At 36.0% G+C, this 20,717-nt stretch overlaps 1 protein-coding gene across 1 annotated transcript in view; it reads left to right on the top strand.

Moving 5' to 3' along the window:
• The window catches only part of PTPRN2 (protein tyrosine phosphatase receptor type N2), a 1,540,415-nt gene that overhangs the window by 1,508,242 nt on the left and 11,456 nt on the right, over positions 1-20,717 (top strand). The window contains exon 22 of the mRNA XM_072652081.1: positions 17,875-17,948. Coding sequence (XP_072508182.1) covers positions 17,875-17,948 — 74 coding nt within the window. The remainder of the gene's footprint in view (positions 1-17,874; positions 17,949-20,717) is intronic.

Consider the following 20,717-nt stretch of genomic DNA (forward strand, 5'->3'; position numbering starts at 1 on the left):
TTGCCTAAACAAAGTGGTAAATCGAAGAGATGCCTTGTTCATGACATGTTAATCATTTATGAAATTTCAATTAAAATATGAGCTTTATATAGTATGTTGAACTAGACCATGAGAAGCAGAAAGGATAAAAACAATAAACTGTGACGTAAACCGATTAAATGAATTTTGTTGCATATTCATGTAGGTTTTTAGCTTCATGACTCATCCTGTACTGTACTGAACAATGAGAGAATATCTTAATTAAGCAACTCCATTTTTTACTGGTTTATCAGACTTAAAAATAACAAGCTGCATGTCATTAAAGGATAAAAATTTAAATTAATTATCTCTACTAAGAACATAGCAAATAAACTCATTAAGAGGAGAGGGTTTTTTATTGTTGTTTGCTTGTATGTATGGATTTGAGTTTGTTACCTGATAGTTTCTCCTCTGAAATCAGTCGACAAATATTATCATGTGAAAGTGCTATCCCAGGTGCTATAAGATATAGTGAAGACAGGATAAATCTAGGTCCTACCAGACCTTACACGTTGCTTGGGAAGATAGAATTTATACACAAATATCTGCATTACATACATTCATCTAAATATATACCTATATATGTACACATGCATATATAACCAGTGCCTTGTATTGAAAAATACAAGCTGTTCTATAGGATTCCAGGGAGAGCTTCTGATTCAAATGATGCTAGTTTTCCTGGTGATAGAATCGGAGTTGATAGACGAATGGGGTTTTGGCAGGCAGAGACAAGGAAGTCATTCCAGGTAGCATGAGCTAAGGTAAAGAGAGGAGAATGCACCATATTGCATACAGTGGTATGGTGAAGAAGATGATTAGCTTAAGGAAGATAGTAGAGGAATCTGGAATTGGAAAAGTATGCTGGGACCAGGGAATGGATTAATCTGAGTGTCAGGTCAAAGCTGGACTTCGATCTTGTAGGAAATGAGGAGTCAGTTGAGGTTTGGTTTGGTTTGGTTTGGTTTGGTTTGGTTTGGTTTGGTTTGGTTTTTTTTTTCCCGAATGCAAGTGAAACGGTCATAGAATATTTTTACAAAGATTAATTTGGCAGCATTGTGTGGGATGGAATGGAAAAACACAGATGGCAGGAAGACCAGAAAAGAGACTTCTGTAGTAGTCTGGATGTGAGGTAAGAAGACCCTGAACAAAGGTGGTAGCAATAAGATGTTTGTAAATTAGATGATTAGTCCAGCTGGATAAGATGGGTTTGAAAAAGGAGATTCAAAGAACTCAGGTAATATATGTTAGTCGGGAGGAAAGTGCATATGTAGGTTTGGCTGAACCTTAAAAGCTAAAGTACCTGAATGTGTCAGTGACTCATCTCTTAGAGAACAAAAGGCTAAGCCTTCAGTCTGTCGGTGAAAAAGAAATTATTGTGTTTTGGACTTGAGCCTAAGTAGAGGTAGTTACCAAATTTTTATTTTTATTAAATTGTTTATTGTTAGCATTTTTCTTCCCCTTTCAGTGAGCTAGTCTGGCAACTTAACAATATTGATATACACTGCTACATTTTGAAAGGTGGTCTTTGCAACGATGTAGCCATAGCGTATATTAAGCAGGAACAGGCTGCACGTGGAATTCTATTATGCAGTGGAACTGTGAATGAGTTACCAAGGAAGCGGGTAAGCCATTGCATGTTGTGGGTTCTACTGTCAGATAATTGACCACCACAGGAGCTATGCCCCAAGCCACAGGCAAGCATGCACAGTGGACCCTAGGGTCAATTATTTAATGGAAAAACCGACAATGAAACAGGGCCTGTTGTTACTGGAAAACATCATTTAAAAGCCTATCTTACATTGGCATTTTTCTATGAAACATCTTGCAGCTGGTAGCTCCATTTGTTCTTCTGTTAAATGGGTGGCCCTCCTTCTGAAATATCCTATTATTAATAAGTAATGTAAAGCCCCAATCTCACACTAAATCTCCTCTGTTCCAGTAAGCAGACTTCTTAATTTGCTGCTCACCTCTTATGTCCTCTGCCTATTGATTATATAATGACAGGGTCCTTCTTGTCAAACAGGGCATAGCTCAAACTCAAAATGTCCAAAACAGAACTCATTATCTTTCTGTAAAAAACCCACCTTTCCTTCAAAATTCCCTACTGCCTGTGTCAAAGACACCACCATCCTTCTCATCATCCAGATTCACAACCAGACCTCAGCATAATCCTTGACTCATCACTTTCCCCCACCTCATCTCTCTGATCAGTCATCCAATTGTTTCTATCTCCACAGCATCCCTTCTATCTGTCCTGTTTTCTGTGTTCATGCCCCTACTCAACAGGGCTATTGCAACATCCTCCTAATTGTTCCCCTTTCCTTAAATCTCTTTCCTTGACACAATTAAAGATACACACAAAGGTGCACAGGGAGGCAGGAAGTAGCTAACTCAGTAGCTAACTGCCTGACCCTCTGTCTTTTGTTTTTCAGTTTAGGACTGTGATTTTATTAATGCAGGGAATTTCCACAGTAGAAATTCCCTCCATCGATTCAGATTCGCACTTCTGTCCAGTCTGGACCGGTTAAGCGACTTACCCATGGTCACCATGTTCAGTAAGTTTGTATCACACTCTTGCTGACTCCAAGGTCATCACCCTAACCACTATGCTAAACTACCCTTTGATAATGTCATTTGGCAAATTTGTATTTTTTTAATTGAATTTGCAGTTATGAATGGTTAGGCCACTTTCTTTGGAATGATTGTCAGCCAAGCTTAATGCAATTAGCATTTTATTTGGAGAATTTTGCCATTAATAGGGAATCTCTTTTGTATTTTGGTTTTCTCCAAGACTCTAGGGATTTCCTCTAGGTGATTATATCTGCTTAATTTAAACCCCACTTGATGTATAATCAATAAATACTCATTAAGTACATACTGAGGCACTCTCCTAGGCACCTGGAATATAAATCTCAACTATCTTGAGATATTACATAAAAAATGAAACAGTGTAAAACAGCTTACTTTCTACTCAGTCAAAGATCTTACATTATATTCAGTTTATCATTGAACCATGTTTTTTATCTCTGTGAGCTCATCTGCCTTAGACCCTTATCTGATATTAATATCAGCCAGTCGGTCAACAAGTATTTATTAAATGTTGGATATAGAGCTGGTACTCTGTTAAGCATTGGGAATAAAAAAAAATAGAAACATCTAACCTGCAAGAGCCTCCAAGTTTTCATACAGTTCTGTCAAGTTAAATACTTTATAAAAAACTGACAGTACAGTGAAATCTCCTTTGTTTGTACTCAACTGGAGGACTACAATGTGTTATATGTGTCTTCTCAGTGACCCTTTTATGGGGACAGGGTAGATGGAAGGCAGAAAGAACCATGATAGTCATCTAATCCAATATCTCAAAAGACTATTTGAGATATTTTCTCTTTTATTAAGTTCACTAAGTTATTCTTAGCCTACTCTAGGTGGTTCAATGGAGAGAGTGCTAGGCCTGGAGTCAGGAACACTCATTGTCCTGAATTCAAATTTGGCCCCAGACACTGACTAGGTGTGTGATCTTGGGCAAGTCACTTAACCCTGTTTGCCTCAGTTTCCGCATCTGTAAAATGAGCTGCAGACAGAAATGGCAAACCACTCTAGTATCTCTGCCAAGAAAACTCCAAATTGGGTCACAGAGAGTCAGACATGACTGAAAATGACTCAACAACAAGTTATTCCTGAGCTGTCTTAAAATGATATCACCTCCTATGCAGATTTTTTGTTCGGGTCCAGCTTCTCTTACCAACATCACCTCTTTAAGTACTCTTGCCTTTTCCATATTATGTAATGTTATGTTATATAATATTACATTATGTCATATTATATTATATTACATTATGTATTTTATTTATTATATATTAGGCACTGAGATGATACCCTGAATGTATTATTGCTTTTTTTTATTGCTAATGAAAACAGATCACTGTAGAAATTTTGGCACATCTGTTTCATTTCATTTCTATTTGTTATCCTCCTTCCAGTTGATCCAGTGATCCAGTAAGGATCACCTAGTTCAGCAATATCTCATGCCAAACTCACTGTATCTAGTCAACTATCTTTTTTCAATCATCCATTTCTTTGATGATAGCCTTTCCTCAGTTTCTTGGAGACAGGTTTAGACTCGATGGATTTTAAGGTCATTTCTAAATCTATAATCTTATGATGAATGATAGTATTCATGATTCATTGCATGAGAAGTCTAGGCTATCATCCATAAATGTCTGATCTCTTTCATTTCTTTATCCTGTATCCCATTTTCCAGTGTCCACATTGATGCCTAATTTTGCTCTGGAGTCACCAAATAGCAAAGTTTATCTTGGCTTAATTGAGAGGACACTTTGAAGTTCTTCATTGACTTTCTCTTCCACTCCATTCTCTGCAGCCCAGTTGGTGCATCAACTGCAGTCATCCTCACAGTGGTCCTTCCTCTGCTTTCTTGTCTTTGTCCTCCTCATGGTTCTATTTCTTCTTTTCTTCCCATGCTGATATTTTTCTTCAATCTCTCTAGGTTTGTTGTCTGTAAATTTGGGAGCTGGACTAGATAATCTCTAAGATACTGTCCAGTTCAAAATTCTGTGAGTGGCCAGTTATAATGATTACATCACTTCCTTTTCCATCTTTCCTTTGTCGCAGTCATAGAACTTTAAAGATGAAAGGAGCCAAGATGGTCATCTTACAGGTGAGGAAATTGAGTCAAGAGAGGTCATAGGACGATAGAGTAGAAGGGACTTCAGAGGTTGTCTAGTCTAACTCCCTCATTTTACAGATGAGTAAACCAAGGCCCAGGGGCTGCTAAGTGGTGCAGTGCTGGGAGTCAGGAAGACTCATCTTCCTGAATTCAGATCCAGCCTCAGACACTAGCTGTGTGATCCTGGGCAAGTCACTTAACCATGTTTGCCTCAGTTTTCTCATCTGTAAAATTAGCTAGAGAAGGAAAAGGCAAACCACTCTAGTATCTTTGCCAAGAAAACTCCAAAAGGGGTCACAAAGAGTTGAACACAACTGAAAAATAACTGAACAACCACAAACCAAGTCTCAGAGAAATTTAGCAACATCCCTAAGGTCACACAGTAACCCAGGTTCACTCCAGTGTCTTTGCCAAGAAAACCCCAAAAAGAGTCACAAAAAGTTGGACACAACCGAAATATGACTGAACGACCGCAAACCAAGTCCCAGAGAAATTTAGTGACATCCCCAAGATCACACAGATAGGAAGCATCAGAGGCTATGTTTGAACCCAGGTCGTTGGAAACCAGGGCCAGTGTTCTGTATTTCACTCCTTCAAGTGACTTGTCCAAAATAACAAAAAGAGTTTATGCCAGATCCTGCCATTTTGCATATTGAAAGTATGCCTCATTTGAATTCATAAGATCTATACTCAAGTCCTGACTACTCCTTGGACAAGAGGTTTATGTCTTTGGTTTCCATATCTATAAAATGAGGATAAGAGTTAGTGCACAACCTACCTAGCAAGTTTGTTGTAAGGATAACTTATAAAAACTTTTTCAGTTCTAAACAAAGTGTTATGCAGAAGTTACCTATTTTATTTATTATCTATTATATGCAAAGCACTGGATTCTAAATCTAGGTAACAAATTATGTTTAAACAAAAGTCATCTGTATTAAATTGATGACCGTGATAATACCCAAATATGATCCTCTATGTGCCTGCACATAGAAGAATGAGACAGTCTATCATGTATGAAAGTTTCTGTTCAGTTCTCAGCCCCATTTCCATTATCCTAGCTAGAGGAGTCATACTATCCTACATAACTTCTCTTTAACATTTTCCATCTCGAATCTGATAATTGGTGGGGAGGAGAGAGATAATACTTGCAATGTCAACTTCTATTTTAGGAAAGGAGAGCAGGAAAAGCTGCTATGAGAGAGAAGTTGAAGGGGCTTTGCCAGCCACTGAAAGCACCCTTATTCACTATCAGAGACCTCCACATTTAGGACCATAGACTTTCAGAATTCAGAAGGACCTCAATTTCAGATGAAAAAAAACTGAGATCCTTGACCTGAGCAAGGTCACATTACTAGTAAGAGAGTCAAGACTGTAAGTAAGTCCTCAGATTCCAAATCCAAAGCTCTTTCTATATCAGAGATTCTTAACCTGGAGTCCAGGAACTTAACTATTTCATATTTTGGTCTTTGTATTTCAATATAATTTGTATCCTTTTGTCATCTTATATATTTTATGCAATTAATAAGAACATGATTCTGAGAAGGAACTTCAGCACACTACAGTTAAGAACACTGTATTGGACCATACTGTCTTTTAATATGTGATAGAACTCCAAATTTTCACAATAATTGAATTCATTTGTTCTTCCCTTCATTCCCTTTCCCCCTTTTGTTTGGTTTAGTAATTATTCCTTCCTAAGTTTCTCTCTTTATAAATAGCTAATTAGCATGCACTTATGTCTAGATACCTGTGACTAGTTTCTTACATATTCATCCTGTCAACAACCTGTGCTACTAGAAAGTGCATTCTAGTAACTAGTTAAAAAAATATTGCCACATTTTAAAACTTACTCATTCCTTTGAAGTTATTAATAACAGTGGCTTAAAAATGAATATGCCCACACAAAGAATTCCAGACGTTTAGAGTTTTGCTCAATTTTAAATTAATTGACATTTTCTATTTTATTGTACCGAGCTCACACTAACAATGTCCCAGGGATCAAAGTCCCTCCAAATAATGATTAAACATTTGTGAAAAGAAAAGAAAAAGTTAATACTAAAAAAAAAAATACCTGATTTGTCTTGACACTGCACTACTTGAATTTAAAATGAGTATGATGCAAATGTGGTTTCTTTGATTCTACTGACATGTTGCACAAATCAGGGAGTAATTTGCTTCCAGGTTCAGCAAGAATCTTCTTGATTGTAACTTTTTTTAAACAAAATTTGCAAGGCTTTCCTTGATTAAAATAATTTCAGTAGTGGCTTTTAAGAGAACTCTTCATGGAAAGCTATGAAGGGAAATCTGATGGAAGAGGCATAGCGTGCAATAATTGTTATCCCTTTCCATGTTGGTGATGTCACGGGATAGGACTAATGGCCGTGCCAAAGGGGAAGTGGCAAACCAGGCCTCGATGGTGTGGAACTCTTAGGTACAAATTGCCCTACTCTGTTTTATTAGGATCAGTAATAATTCACATTTCTACAGTGCTTTAAGTTCTAAAAAGCCCTTTTCTCACAGCAGCCCCATGAAGTAGATAGTACAAGTAATGCCTCCATTTTACAGATGAGTAACCCAACACGTTATTAGCTAAATCACTTACTAGAGTCATAGAGTTTGGAAATGAAGAGTTAGGACTTTAACACAGGTCTTCTGACTCCAAGAATATATCTTGAATGATCATATCTTTCATAAATAGCTAGACATAAATATCTATCTAGATATACTGTAGACCTCTCTAGATACATACACACATATATACATTTATTTAGAGAGGTAAGTGTATAGATATATAGATATATATATACCTACAAGCATACATATATGTAAGCGTATATTCATGCATGTATGTATATTTAAAACCTCAAGAGGGATTTTAAAAACTAATTTACCTAGGAAAACACTTTTCAAGTAAACTAGAAGCAATTTTTAATATACTCTTGTAAAAGAATTCTTTTCAAGATGTCATAGATATAAATTTTAAAATATATTATGGATATTAATTTTTAACAATGAAAAGATAATTTATTTTGTTCCTATCTTTTTGGAAAATATTATGGATAAAAATTTGCAATAAAATATATTTCCATTATTATCGTTATTACAAAGACTATTGTAAGCTAGGCTAGCAAACGATTATCCTAATAATATAAAGTCGTTTCTAGAGTGAACACAAGCTCACGGGCACTCATGTTTACCTTGAAGGAAACTAGTTTAATAAAATGAAGTTCATCCCATGACTCATTTCAACAATGTAAAGGGAAGCTAGTGACAGGCCGTTTTTCCCTACCTTTTACTGAAGCTTTGATTCTTTTCTTAAAAAAATAGTTTTCATTCTTAACACTAATGTTCTTTTCATACGAGGCCCAATACCAAACAACTACTGTTGCCTTGAAAATGTGTTTAACCAATCAGTAAATTTCTAAACCAATGAACCCCAAGAGAATTAGAAAGTAATAGCAGTAGCAATTAATATTTATTGAGCAGTGCACTAAATGGGACCCAAGTGCCCCATATCCTTTCCTAACACCAGCAGACCATTTAGGGCATTACAGCTGCAGAGTTTATGGTAGTCCCCTAGTGACAGCCAAGAATAGGCTTCTCTAGGTGCCCAGGATACAAGGGAGTGATCCAGACCCAAGGGAGAATTGGGCCCAAGGAAGCATCCAGTGAATGTACCACATAGCTGCACTGTTTGATTACTGTGCCTGGCATGTAATTTACATTTAAAATGTAAAGCCATGCAACCTTCAACATGCATAGAAAAAATTTAATCAAGCATGACTTTATTAGAAGGTACAACGCATCTGTCTCTTCAGTTTTTGAGCAACCCTGAAATTTTACAAATACGAAGTAGCTGAAATTTTTCTTCATGCCTTACTGAAATCACTTTCCCATCAAAAATAGTAACCTGGCAATGAAATGTTCTCATATTTATCCTTCTACCTCCTAATAACTTAACATTTCACATATTTTCTGACTTGGATGTCACTCTTTATCAATTCTCTTCCCTTTGGTTATTTCATCACGTACAGCTGCGCCTCATGCAATCCATAGTGGTATAGTAGTAAATAGGGGACAGGTCTGGGAGCCAGGAACATGGTGGGTTCAAGGGCTGCCTCTGAAACCTTCTGGCTGTGAGACTCTGGGCAAGACACTAGAACCTCTCAGGGTTCTCTAAGACCATAAGTTGTAGAAAACGTACCAGCCTGCTTGGGTAAAGCGATTTCTCTATCAATGAAATCACTTGTCCAGTCCCCTTCCCTTTTCCATACGGATGTGCCTCAATTTACACAATAAGTGTTTCTGAAAAGACGTGAGCAAAACAAACTTTGATAAGCAAATAATATAGTAATCGCACCAGGGTGCTAAGAATCCTTTTGCAATTGAGTCATGCTGAGAGGGAGGACAACAATTTTACTGTTTTATAAATTCAGATTTTTATATTTCACTTTTTTCTAAAGTAAAGGCAACAATACTGATGTACAGAAAGCAGCAAGCAGGTGCATTTTCCCATAGTATGTTTTCCCTGCTTGTTTCTGACCCCTCAAAAAAGAATTTTATTAAATCAGTTTTTTCTACATACTGCAATGGGCTATTATTAATATTAGCACTAAAGTAGTGAGGCAGTTAGATAGTGCAGGTGAAGTCAGGAAGACCAGAGTTCAAATGTGGCCTCAGACAATTACTAACTGTGTGACTCTGGGCAAGTCACTTAACCTCTGTTTGCCTCAGCTGCCTTAACTATTACGTAAGCATAATAATACCTACCTCCCAGGATTGTTGTGAGCATTGAGTAAGATAATATTTGTAAAGCGCTTAACAGTACCTGACACGTAGTAGGCACTACATAAAGGTTATCATTATTATTTAGGAAATATTATTTATCATAAAACTGACTTTAATAATTCTTTTATTTCTTAATATTGTCTTCTACCTTTTAGACATTAATTTCTTCTTCAGTTTTGATGGGAGGTATTTCCTGTTATATCTTCTAGATTATTTCAAGATAATTTTTCTAGGGAAAAACTAATTTGAAGCACTCCTTTATTTTCTCATTCTCATTTAAAAATAAAACTCCAAATGGATGCCATGGTGTAATGGAGAATAAAAGAGAGCTTGCTCATAGCATTTTATCAAAAGGTCATGCCTCAGCTTAGTCTGTCCACAGGAGACAAACATCAACTAGTAGGTGATTACTACATGTATAACTGCCAGAGCTCAAGCTAGAACTCTCTCTTGTATGATTATAATAATTATAATATATTTTAATAAATTAATAACAAAATATTCATGTAAATAACTATTTGTAAATATATAATTATATCATTTATAAAATAAGATAAATTATATATAAACAATTAATAAGTATAAAAAATATGATAGCAGTTGTACAGCACTTTAAGGTTTGCAAATTGTATCTCATTTTATCTTCACAACAACCCTGAGAGGTTTGTGTTAATATTAACCCCATTTTTCAGATGAGGAAATTGAGGCACAAAAGCTCAGGGTCCTAGTCTTTGAAGCTGAATTTGAACTCAGGGCTTCCTGACTATAGGGCCAACACACTTATCTACTCTACCACCTAGTCACCTATTATAACTCTTAACGATTTCATATCTCTAATTGAAATTCTATAAGAAATTATTCCAGGGAATGCCTTCCAATCAGTGGTTCCATAGGGTGTATAAAACTACGGGTATAAAGAAAGAACTCACAAAATATAATACTATTATAAGAGTTTCATATGTTTGGGTAAAATGGTCCTACTCAATTATTTTTTTTTAATATAGAAAGTTAAAAATATGTTCAAATTTTCAGAGTAGGAGAGATGTGAGATCTGTGATTTCACTGCTGAATAGAATTCCCTCTATTAATGCAGTATGTACCTTCTTTACAGCTTAAAATGTCTAGAGCACTAGGAGAATCAAAGATTTTCCCCAGTGACACAGAGAGTACTTGAACCCAGGTCTGTCTGCCTTCAAGGCCTGCTCTCTATCCACCATGCCATATCACCCTTCTTTTTATGTTTCCCTGAATACTTACTTATAATTATACTGACAGCATGTAGTTTTTGAGCTTAAACCCCAAGGGGAAAGTCCAAAGTGATTGAATTCCTAGCTGAAGACTTGGGGAAAGTGCCCCATCTCAGTTAGACCTCTGCTGTGTCTGTCAAATTTTCTTAGCCAAGTTTGGGGACAGAAAGATAGGCCTGCCTAGGAGTTTAGGTTCAGAATGAGAGCGCAAGTGGAGAGATCCTGGAAGGGGTCCGTTTGGTTAGACGCTCACCTGATAGAAATGGAAAAGGCAGTTGTTTCAATCAAGGGGTGAACCATACATGAGATCTGATACAGAGTATCCTTCAGTGGACCAATGAGAAACAAGGTGAGGTGAAAGTATGAGCCACTTCTAACATACCAAGTGCTCTTAATCTTCCAAGGAAGAGTCCAGTCTAAGCAAAGCAGAAATCCAAAGGGAACCAGTCTTGGATTAAAGAAGAGCAATTTTTGTTCAGTTTTACAGAAACTGGAGAATTTTGATGAGTAGTTGGAGGATAATGTGACTTGATATGACTGAGCTGAGAAGGTCATAATATTATCTGTGAGACTTGTGAGTCATTGGGCTTCTGTTCCCTCATCTTTAAAAAGGAAAAGGCTAAGACCAGATTACCTTCCAGTTCTAAATTTGTGCATAAATTGTTACTAAGACCCAGGGAAAAGGAGGTAAGTAAGACAAGGGATGCCCTGTGATCTTTTCTCTGTAAGGGAACTTAAATTTAAGGAACTTCTTCCAATAAGGAAAGAGCAGTTCTAGTAGCTTGAAACCTGAAGGAACCACTGGAAAATTAAGATATGGGCTTAATTAGGATGGGGAAACAGTAGTACTATGGAGTGCAAAAGGTTCTTTGCCACATACGAAACTGCAAGGGCTACAAATATATTACAGAAAGAATTGCAAGAAAAATGAATAAGGCAAAAAAAAAAAAAAAAGGCTGTTTTCCCAAGGGAACTAACTTTATCCTAGATATAGAACTGCCTATCTATGCCTTTTTTCATCAGTTATAAATTAGACTTATTTAAGCAGAGTTTTCTTCCAAAATGCATCTACAAATTCTCATGACTAATCTGGTTAGTCACAGTAAAAGCTACATAGCTGTACTTAAGAACATTTTATTTTGAAATGCTAGCTCCTATTACTTTAGAGCAGATTAGTTTGTTCTCCTGGAAGCATTTTGTTCATGGGATCTGTGTTATTTTTGGTATGTCTTGATATTAATATGGTTTTAGTTTAATGAACAACCACAGAATTGGCTAGCCAGATATACATGTGTGTATATGGGGAATGGGAAGGTAATCCAGGGAGATGGTTCAGACCTGAGATTTCAGTGAGAGAGAAAACTCCCATTTCCAGTACAGATCTGTAAGTGTTCAGGGATTCAGTCTTAAAGAGTTGCCTGGGGGCACAAAGAGGTTGAACCACTTGCCCTTGGTGACACAACTAGTGTGTCAGAAGCAGAATGAGAACCAATTTTTCCTGGCTCCAAGGCCAGCCCTGAATCTATATTCACATGTATGTGCATGCGCATACACATTACACCCTGATTTCAAAGTACCTCTTAAACTGGTCCATTCTCAGCTTCCTATAACACCACTCAAAGAACACTCTCTTTTCCTTCTCAGGAAAGATTTGTCCTTAGTCCAATCAAATCACAACAAATTTACCTTAATGATCAAATGCAAAATCTATATTAGAATAAAATGTAAAAAACACATTAAATATATGGTACCCTCTTTGAACAGACAAAGAACACTGGGATGAAATGTGTAATCCAATTGCCTGTAGTATTCTGTTATTTTGGTCTTTTGTACTTATGCTCATTCCTATGCAGTTCCTGCTGATGTTCTCAATGAAGTCACTATAATATTGCATCTGCGATGTCAGCCTATTTCCATGGAAATATGTGCCATCTATTATATAGTTAACATATTTGTTATCACTATTGGAATAATTATTAATGAGGTCAAATGCTTGCAGTATGATTCCACTCTTGATAGATAAAGTAGGTGGACAGGCAGTAGGAAAAATTTAATTTAATCATGCTAATTTATTATGATAAAAAATTATTTAACTAATTTTCTTACATATGTTACTAAATTAGGTGTTTTACAAAGAAAATTACAAGTACTTGTCCTCCTGGATCTTGGATTTAGACAAAAAACTCTAGTAAGAATTAAAAGTGTAGATATTCCTCATTTCAGACAAACTCAAAATATGAATTTAGGAACTCACAAAATTGGAAAGTGGGAAACTAGCTAATTTTCAAAGATCATAGAATGGCAGAGTTTTAAAAGGCCTTAGATAATCTAACTATTTTTATGTTATCAACCCTTTTGTCAGACTAGTGAAGCTTATGAATCCCTTCTGAGAATAATGTTTTTAAATGCATAAAATAAAATACAGAGAATTACAAAGGAAACACCGTTTAGACAAAGACTCAGGCATTCAGTAAACTCAGACCATTGTGCACAGCAGTTTGTTCCATTTTAACCCTTTTCTGAGTAAGTTTCTATGACAGACAGTTTTGTTGTTGCTTCGGCTGCTGCTGTATGGGTGTGGATGTATAATAAAACATGCTTCACCTCTGTGATTTTACAATGCAAGCTAATAAGAAAATGTAATTTGCCTTACAGACAACTTTGCCCAATAATATCCATTTTGTAATGCAAGGGATAACAGCAAAGCATTAATACCTTATGAAATAAAAGTAGTGTATCAAACATTTGTCCAGGGTAAGTGATACTTAGGATAAAAGCTAAAAGTAATCCGTGGGTACCTGTTAGCATATTACTGTAAGAGGTAGAGTAGGAAAGGATCCCGAGTTTGGTGATCATAGAAATGGGTTCAAAACTGACTCTATTTCCTGATTTGTGTGACACAAGGCATGTCACTGACCCTTGAAGGGCTTTAGTTTTCTCATCTGTAAAATGAGAGGACTGGACTAAAATAGATGTCCTTTAAGGTCCAAGAACGTCTCTGATTCCTGAGAGCTATTTTTTCATTGTAAGAAAAGGTCTCCGTAATGAATGAACTTAGTCTCATTGACTATAACATAGGAGCTGGCTTGAAAACAACAAAAACTAGGAAAAATGGCAACCCTACTGTGAAAAAACTTACAGGATTCATATAGTTGGATCTATACAAGAAAATTAGAGAACAAAATAATGCATAACAGACAAGTTGTTCAGAAAATAAGTTTATGATACTTTTAAGAAACTGGTTGTATCATATAAGTCAAATCATTGTCACAGTTTTTCCAATGGCTTGTTGTTACTTTTCTCCATAATTGCCATTTAATCTCAAACCTTTATCTTAATGGGCTTTTTGATGCTGGTCAAGAGATAAAATGCTAGGTTGCCATCGATGTCTAACATATGTTATAATGCCAAGAAAATATGCACTATGCATAATGAGCCAGTAAACTTGCCTTCTTTTAAAAGGATCGTCATGAATTCCAGGGTAGAGATTCACAAAGTCTATGTAATGGGAATTTAGAAAAGATAAAAATCAGTGGCATCTGGAGTCTGAGAAGGAAGAAGTGGAAACTGAAGGAAAGACTGTAATGGAAGGAAGAGAGGTATCCATGGCAATCCCAAATGTGGGTAAAGCAAGACAGAAAATGACTATCTCTAATTGGACTAATCTCGTCATTCTTCCTGGAGCTCAGATTTTCTTCATTATTTATCAGCAGTTTGTTTAAATTAAACATACGTATGGAAAATTTATTTGCTTTTTACCTCTTAGTCACTGACACATTGTTCAGTTTTCAGCTAATCAAATAATGTTCAGAATTTACTCTAGTAAAAGTTGATTAGGTGGGGAACCTACTCAAGAACTGAGCACCATTATAATCTTACTGTCTTTGCTATCAAGGTAATACAGAAAAACATTTCACCTTTAAAGTTCTTGTGAACCCCTGATTCAGTCCATTAAATCTGTAAGAGTGCTAATATTTATCCACTGAGAAGTTTTCCTTGGCATGGTATCTAAACATGTTGTTTTATTAATTCTTGGTTTTATGTTCTCACTGATTAGAATGTTTGGAATGTACATGGTCCCGTAACCAAAACATTTCATACCATTGAACTAAAACAATACATCCCTCTTTTGATATAGGAGTCTTATCTCTCTTCAAACAAGTGTGTCTTCTGAACAAAATGAGCTCTTCATGTAATTATCACTATAATCACACTAAATAGCCACCAAGTATATAATGCTATTATTTTAGTAGGAAGATGATTACTTAAGTAGGGGAAAATCATTCAAGTGAGGTTAACTCTTGTATTATGTACTTTGGCTTGCAAAAATACCATTAAAAATTATTTCCCTTCACTTCTGCCTTAGCATCTCTCTTGATAACAAACTAGATTCGGTTAGGATATTTCAGATAATTTTTTAGTAAGTAGATTTCCCCAAAGACAAAAGATCTTTTGGATATTAATAACATAGAGAGGAAGGGCAGCTAGATGGCTCTCTGGATAGTGTGATGGCCTGGAGTTGGAAAGAGTCATCTATCTGCATGAGTTCAAATCCAACCTCAGACACTTACTCAGATCCTGGGCAAGTCACTTAACTCTTTTTGCTTCAGTTTCCTTGTCTATAACATGAGCTGGAGAAGGAAATGGAAAACCATTCCAGTATTTTTGCCAAGAAAACCCCAAAGGAGATCACAAAGAGTCAGACACAACTGAAATAATGAATGGAGGGTGAAAGGGGTATGCTAGAGAGGATCTAGAGGAAATCATCCAAGATGATGAAGACATCAAAATCGTGTCATACAAATTAAGAGAGGTTTAACTTTACCTACATTTACAGCATTTTCGATGCTATTAACTATATTCATTTTTGTAAATTGTGAAATATTGTTTACTTCTATTCAGAGAGGAATGATTTTCACTTAATCCATATTGGTTTGTTTTTCTATTTGGATAAATATATCTAGTGAGGAGTCATTCCCTCCAGACATTACTCCTATCTATCCCTTTCCATATCTGCTACTATTACCCTCACTCAGAGTCCCTTTTTCAAATTTCCCTCTCTCCTCCCCAGCCTCCACCAATCTATTGTGCATACAATAGATCAGATTAATCCTCTAAGACACACTTTGAATTATGTTGCTTCCCTACCAATGAACTTTCAAAAGAACTTCGTTGTCAAAATCATTGAATCAGAGGTGTTTTTTTTTATTTCAATGGAGATTTAGAGTATTTGAGATCATTTTGTTATACACTCAAAAAAAATGAAGTCCAGAGAAGTTCAGGTATCATTAAGAAATGGAAGATAAGAATCAGAGGATATGAGTTCAAATCCTAGCCCTGCCCTTTAGGACCTAAGTGACCTTAGGAAAGTTATTTAATCACTCCACACTGCTGTTACCTCAAATGAAAAATAAGAAACTTGGGTTAGAAGTCCTCCCATGCCCACTCCAACTTTAAATCTGTAATTCTAAGTGATGTGTTCAAGCCCTATCAGTGACCTATAAATGGAGCTATAACCGCGATGTCCTAACTTCCAATCCATTCTTAGTCTTTCAAGGTTTTCAGTAACCATGCTGCAAGATGACCTTTCCAGACTTCTCACTCTGTGCTCCACTATGGTCTAGTTCTAGTCAAAGCATTCTTTTCCATTTTCAGACTACAGTCTGTGTTTTGCTGCTATCTGCTCCGCAATTCCCATCTCCGTTTGTTAAGTCCATGGTGTTGCTCTTGAGTCATTTTAGTCATGTCTGACTCTTCCTGACCCCATGTGGGGTTTTCTTGATAGAGACACTAGAGTGATTTGCCATTTCCTCCTCCAACTCATTTTACAGATGAGGAACTGAGGCAAATATGGTTGAGTGATTTGCTCAGGATTGCATAGTTTAGTGTCTGAGGCTGAATTTGAACTCAGGTCTTTCTGACTCCAGGCCTGGCAAGCTATCCATTGTACCACCTAGTTGCTTCTTAAATCCTAGCCATTCTTTTAAAGCCAAACTCAAATGCTACCTATAAGATGGGGGGGTGAGGTGGGAAGATAAGTATTTATATAGTACCTCCTACATATGCCAAGCACTTTACGAATATTGTCTCATTTACTCCTCACAACCACCCTGGGAGGTAGGTACTGTTATTATCCCCATTTGACAAGTGAAGAAGCTGAGGTAACACAAGGTTAAGTGGCTTGCCAGGGTCATGTAGCTAGTAAGAATCTGAGGCTGGATTTGAACTCAAGTCTTCCTAACACCAGACCTAGTACTCTATCCACTGTACCACCTAGCAGCCACCAAGCCTTGCCTGATTGAACTAGCTGGAAACAATTGATCTTTTTCTCTTCTGATTCCTGCAATACTTTCTATCACTTATTCACTACTTATGTGTCTGTCTCATCTCCCCTTTGAGACTGTAAGATCATAGAAAGCAGGAATCACATCTTTTTTTTTCCAATTTTCCAAAGTGCTTGGCACACAATAAAATATTTGTAGACTCAATGAATGTCCAAAAACAAAGTATAAGTGGTGAATTCTAACAAAACAGCTTCTCTGAATATGGTCATCTTTCACAAAATACGTATCAACTCTAGTGAATGCTTTGGTGTTGTCTCTATATAGTAGATGTAACTGTAGGCATTTTCTCCATTCATAAATGTTAGAAAACAGAGGGGAAAAGCAAGGACAACTGCTTTACAAAATTAATTCTAAAGTTTAAAACATTTGTATGTCTTTCACTTTCATTTTCTTGTGGTGGAAAAATTCTGCCCTGACTGAATTAAGCTCTGACAGACTATTTTATATGATTCAAACCATTCTTTTTAAATGCCTCCCATTTATATAAATAAGGACAATTTTCGTTCTGATAAATATGTTCTGCCATTGGTAAGTATCTGTATAAGCATCTTATACCAATTTTTTGGCCCAAGATTTTTTGAATTAATGCTAATCAAAGCTGCCCTCTCCTCTTATTTTTCTATATGAACACAGAAATTGCAGCTGCCTGCCAAGTCTGCTGAGGGATGAATGTAATAATTTTCAATTGGACTGTTAGCCCAAAGGGAACCCCGATAGCAGAAGATTGACAGATGCAGCATGGATTATCTTGTGCTCTGAAATCAGCCCAATTTGTGGTTTGTTGCAGGTGCTAAAGAGATTGATATTGCTGCTACCCTGGAGCACTTGAGGGACCAGAGACCAGGCATGGTCCAGACAAAGGTACTGTCAATAAATCCACTGGGATTTAAAATACATTAAAAGTCTCTCAATGTAGTTGTTTTCTTGATAGAAGAGAGCGCCTATGCCCTAATTTACCCTAGGTCACTAGCTTACTACTCTGCTTTGACTAGCTACCAACCCAGGTTTATTTATGGTAAAAAATACAATTAGATACTTTCTTAAAGTGTTTGTTGCTGGTTCTAGTAACAACTCTAACATCTATTTTGATTAACTGATACTATGATACTTTGGTTGGCCTATGATCTCATCTATTGTACACATGGCCTCCATCAGTGAGGAGTACCCACCCAGTGTTCTGGGCCTCTGGATGTTTTTATATTTCGTATCTACCAATGCAGCATTTGGCCTGGCAATCCATTAACGTATGATATATGATATATGATGTGATATGATATGATATGAAATATATGGTATGTTAGTCATATAATATACTGTAACATAACATACTATAATGTAATAAAGCCAAGTATAATAAGTAACATGTATAATAAGATATCAAGATATTAGTGTTACAATATAGTAACATGATAAAATATTAATTAAATAAAGCGTTACTAAGAATAAGAATAATTCCACATATGTCCATAGTCTAGCAAGGTTCATGAGGCCCTTGGAGGAACTTTCAACTAACCAGATTTGGGGAGCAAACTCACAGAAATATAATAAGAATCCAATGAGTTAGTGTACATGAAGTACTCCATAAATCGCTGCTATTATTATCACTACATTCTGCTTTCATGAGAGAGAGAGAGTGACAAAACAGTCTGATATTGGGGATTAATATTGGAGACTTGGGGATTTAAAACAGTAACAATAGCACCAACAAATAAAAGTTTCTACAAGGTTTCTTGTGCTCATTATGCATTCATTCCGATCTCCTATGTGTTCTGTATTGTGTTATGTACAGGAACCATACACAAGGGAGCCAAGAAGACTAGAGCCTCCCTCTAGTTTACTAAAAGTAAAGCCCTCTGTCCCCCCCAAAAACAAATCCTTTAAAATGTCATGTCTTAAAAATGTGTAAGTCACAAAATAGGGGTTCTTTCCTCTCTTAAAGTATATCCGACACACAGAAGAGTCAGTGCTTGCAAAGAAAGCTTGAAATCACAAAACAAAAAAAAGATATTAGTGCTGAATTCCCAAGAGGGTTTGAAGTTTTAGATGTGCATGTCTGTGCATATGTACATATGTGACACGTGCATACTTATATGCACATGTATGTATGGTGTGTTTGTGTGTATATACATATATGCATGCATGCAAATTAAAGAGAACCACTATAAAGTCAGGTGCACAGAATTCTTAGATTCCTTTTCTATACCCTACTGACTTATTATCTAGCTGTAAACATCTGTTAACCTCTCTGTGCCTCATTTTTCCCATCATAAAAATGGGAATATTTACAGTGCCTACAACTTTTACTACCATAAGATGCTACTGAACTAAATGAAGTGATTAGAATGGGAGCTTCCATTGATGCAGTGGTTCCCAGTTTCCAAACCTCTTTTCTTACATAATCCTATGAAACAGAAGGGTAAATAATGTCTTTCTCCATTTTTAAAATGAAGATAATGGAACTCAGAGTAGTTGAATGATTTAACCCACAAACAGACACAAAGCAAATGACGTAGCTAAGATTTGGTGGAGCAGTCTTACCAAATCCAGTGCTCTTTATGTTACGTTGGAGTCTCTGTTAATACACATAAGGCTTAAGGAAGTAGGAAACCATGTGTTTGTTGAATGTGAATTGCAGGTTTTCTCTTTCTATTAAATGTTTTATAAAAAATTTAGGATGAGATATTCGTATAACTAAATTTGGCTAGTAATTATTTACACTTAAATTAATTTTTGTTCATTTCAATACAGAATATCATCGCTTTAATAATTTAAATTAAATGTGAAGTTAAATAAGTTTTGATGCATTGAGTATCACAGCTTTGCAATTAGCAAGAGCTAAATAAGTTCTAGAATGCCTAAGCGCTGGACTTAGTTCAAATCTTCCCTCAGAAACATACTAGCTGTTTTTCTCCGGACAAGTCATTTAACGTGTCGCAGCCTCAGCTCAGTATCCTCATCTGTAAAATGGAAGTAATAATAGCACTTACTTCATGGGGCGGATGAGAGGATCACGTGAGATATCATATGTAAAAGTCTAGACATGTTAACTTATTTTTATTTTTTTACAGCCCTTACCTGTAAGACCTCATCTGGACAATTTGTCTCTGAATTCTTGCTTATCTTTACTTCTGTGTTCTCTTAAGAGCTCCATTTTTATAGTTCAGGTTGTTTTGATTATTTTCATTTTGCATTATTTCATCAAGGTCTTTCCAGTTTGTATCCCTTTCAGTTATTGGTCTTGATGACATGATAGCATTACATTATATTAATGTACTATAATTAATGTAGTCGTTCCCTTATGTGACATATTTAGGTTACTTTTAGTTTTGTTATTGTTATTGTTGGGTTTTAGTTACATATCTTGCTGCTAGCAATTTTTTTAACAGATAGTTCTTTTTTTTTGCCCTTTTCCCAACAGTAGGATTACTAGATCAAAAGGTAGAATTATTTTTATAATTTTTACTGCAAGCTCCCATATCACTTTCCAAAAATATTCAGTTTTACTAGTAATGAATGAGGAAATATCATCCATATATTTCCATTATAAAGATTTGTTTCTTGGAATAAAAAGGGGCTTAGTGTCCAAAGGAAAGATGTTCTCAAATGTTAGCACATTTTGGAGTATCTTAT

This window comes from Notamacropus eugenii, chromosome 3, assembly GCF_028372415.1.
Source record: "Notamacropus eugenii isolate mMacEug1 chromosome 3, mMacEug1.pri_v2, whole genome shotgun sequence".
NCBI lineage: Eukaryota > Metazoa > Chordata > Mammalia > Diprotodontia > Macropodidae > Notamacropus > Notamacropus eugenii.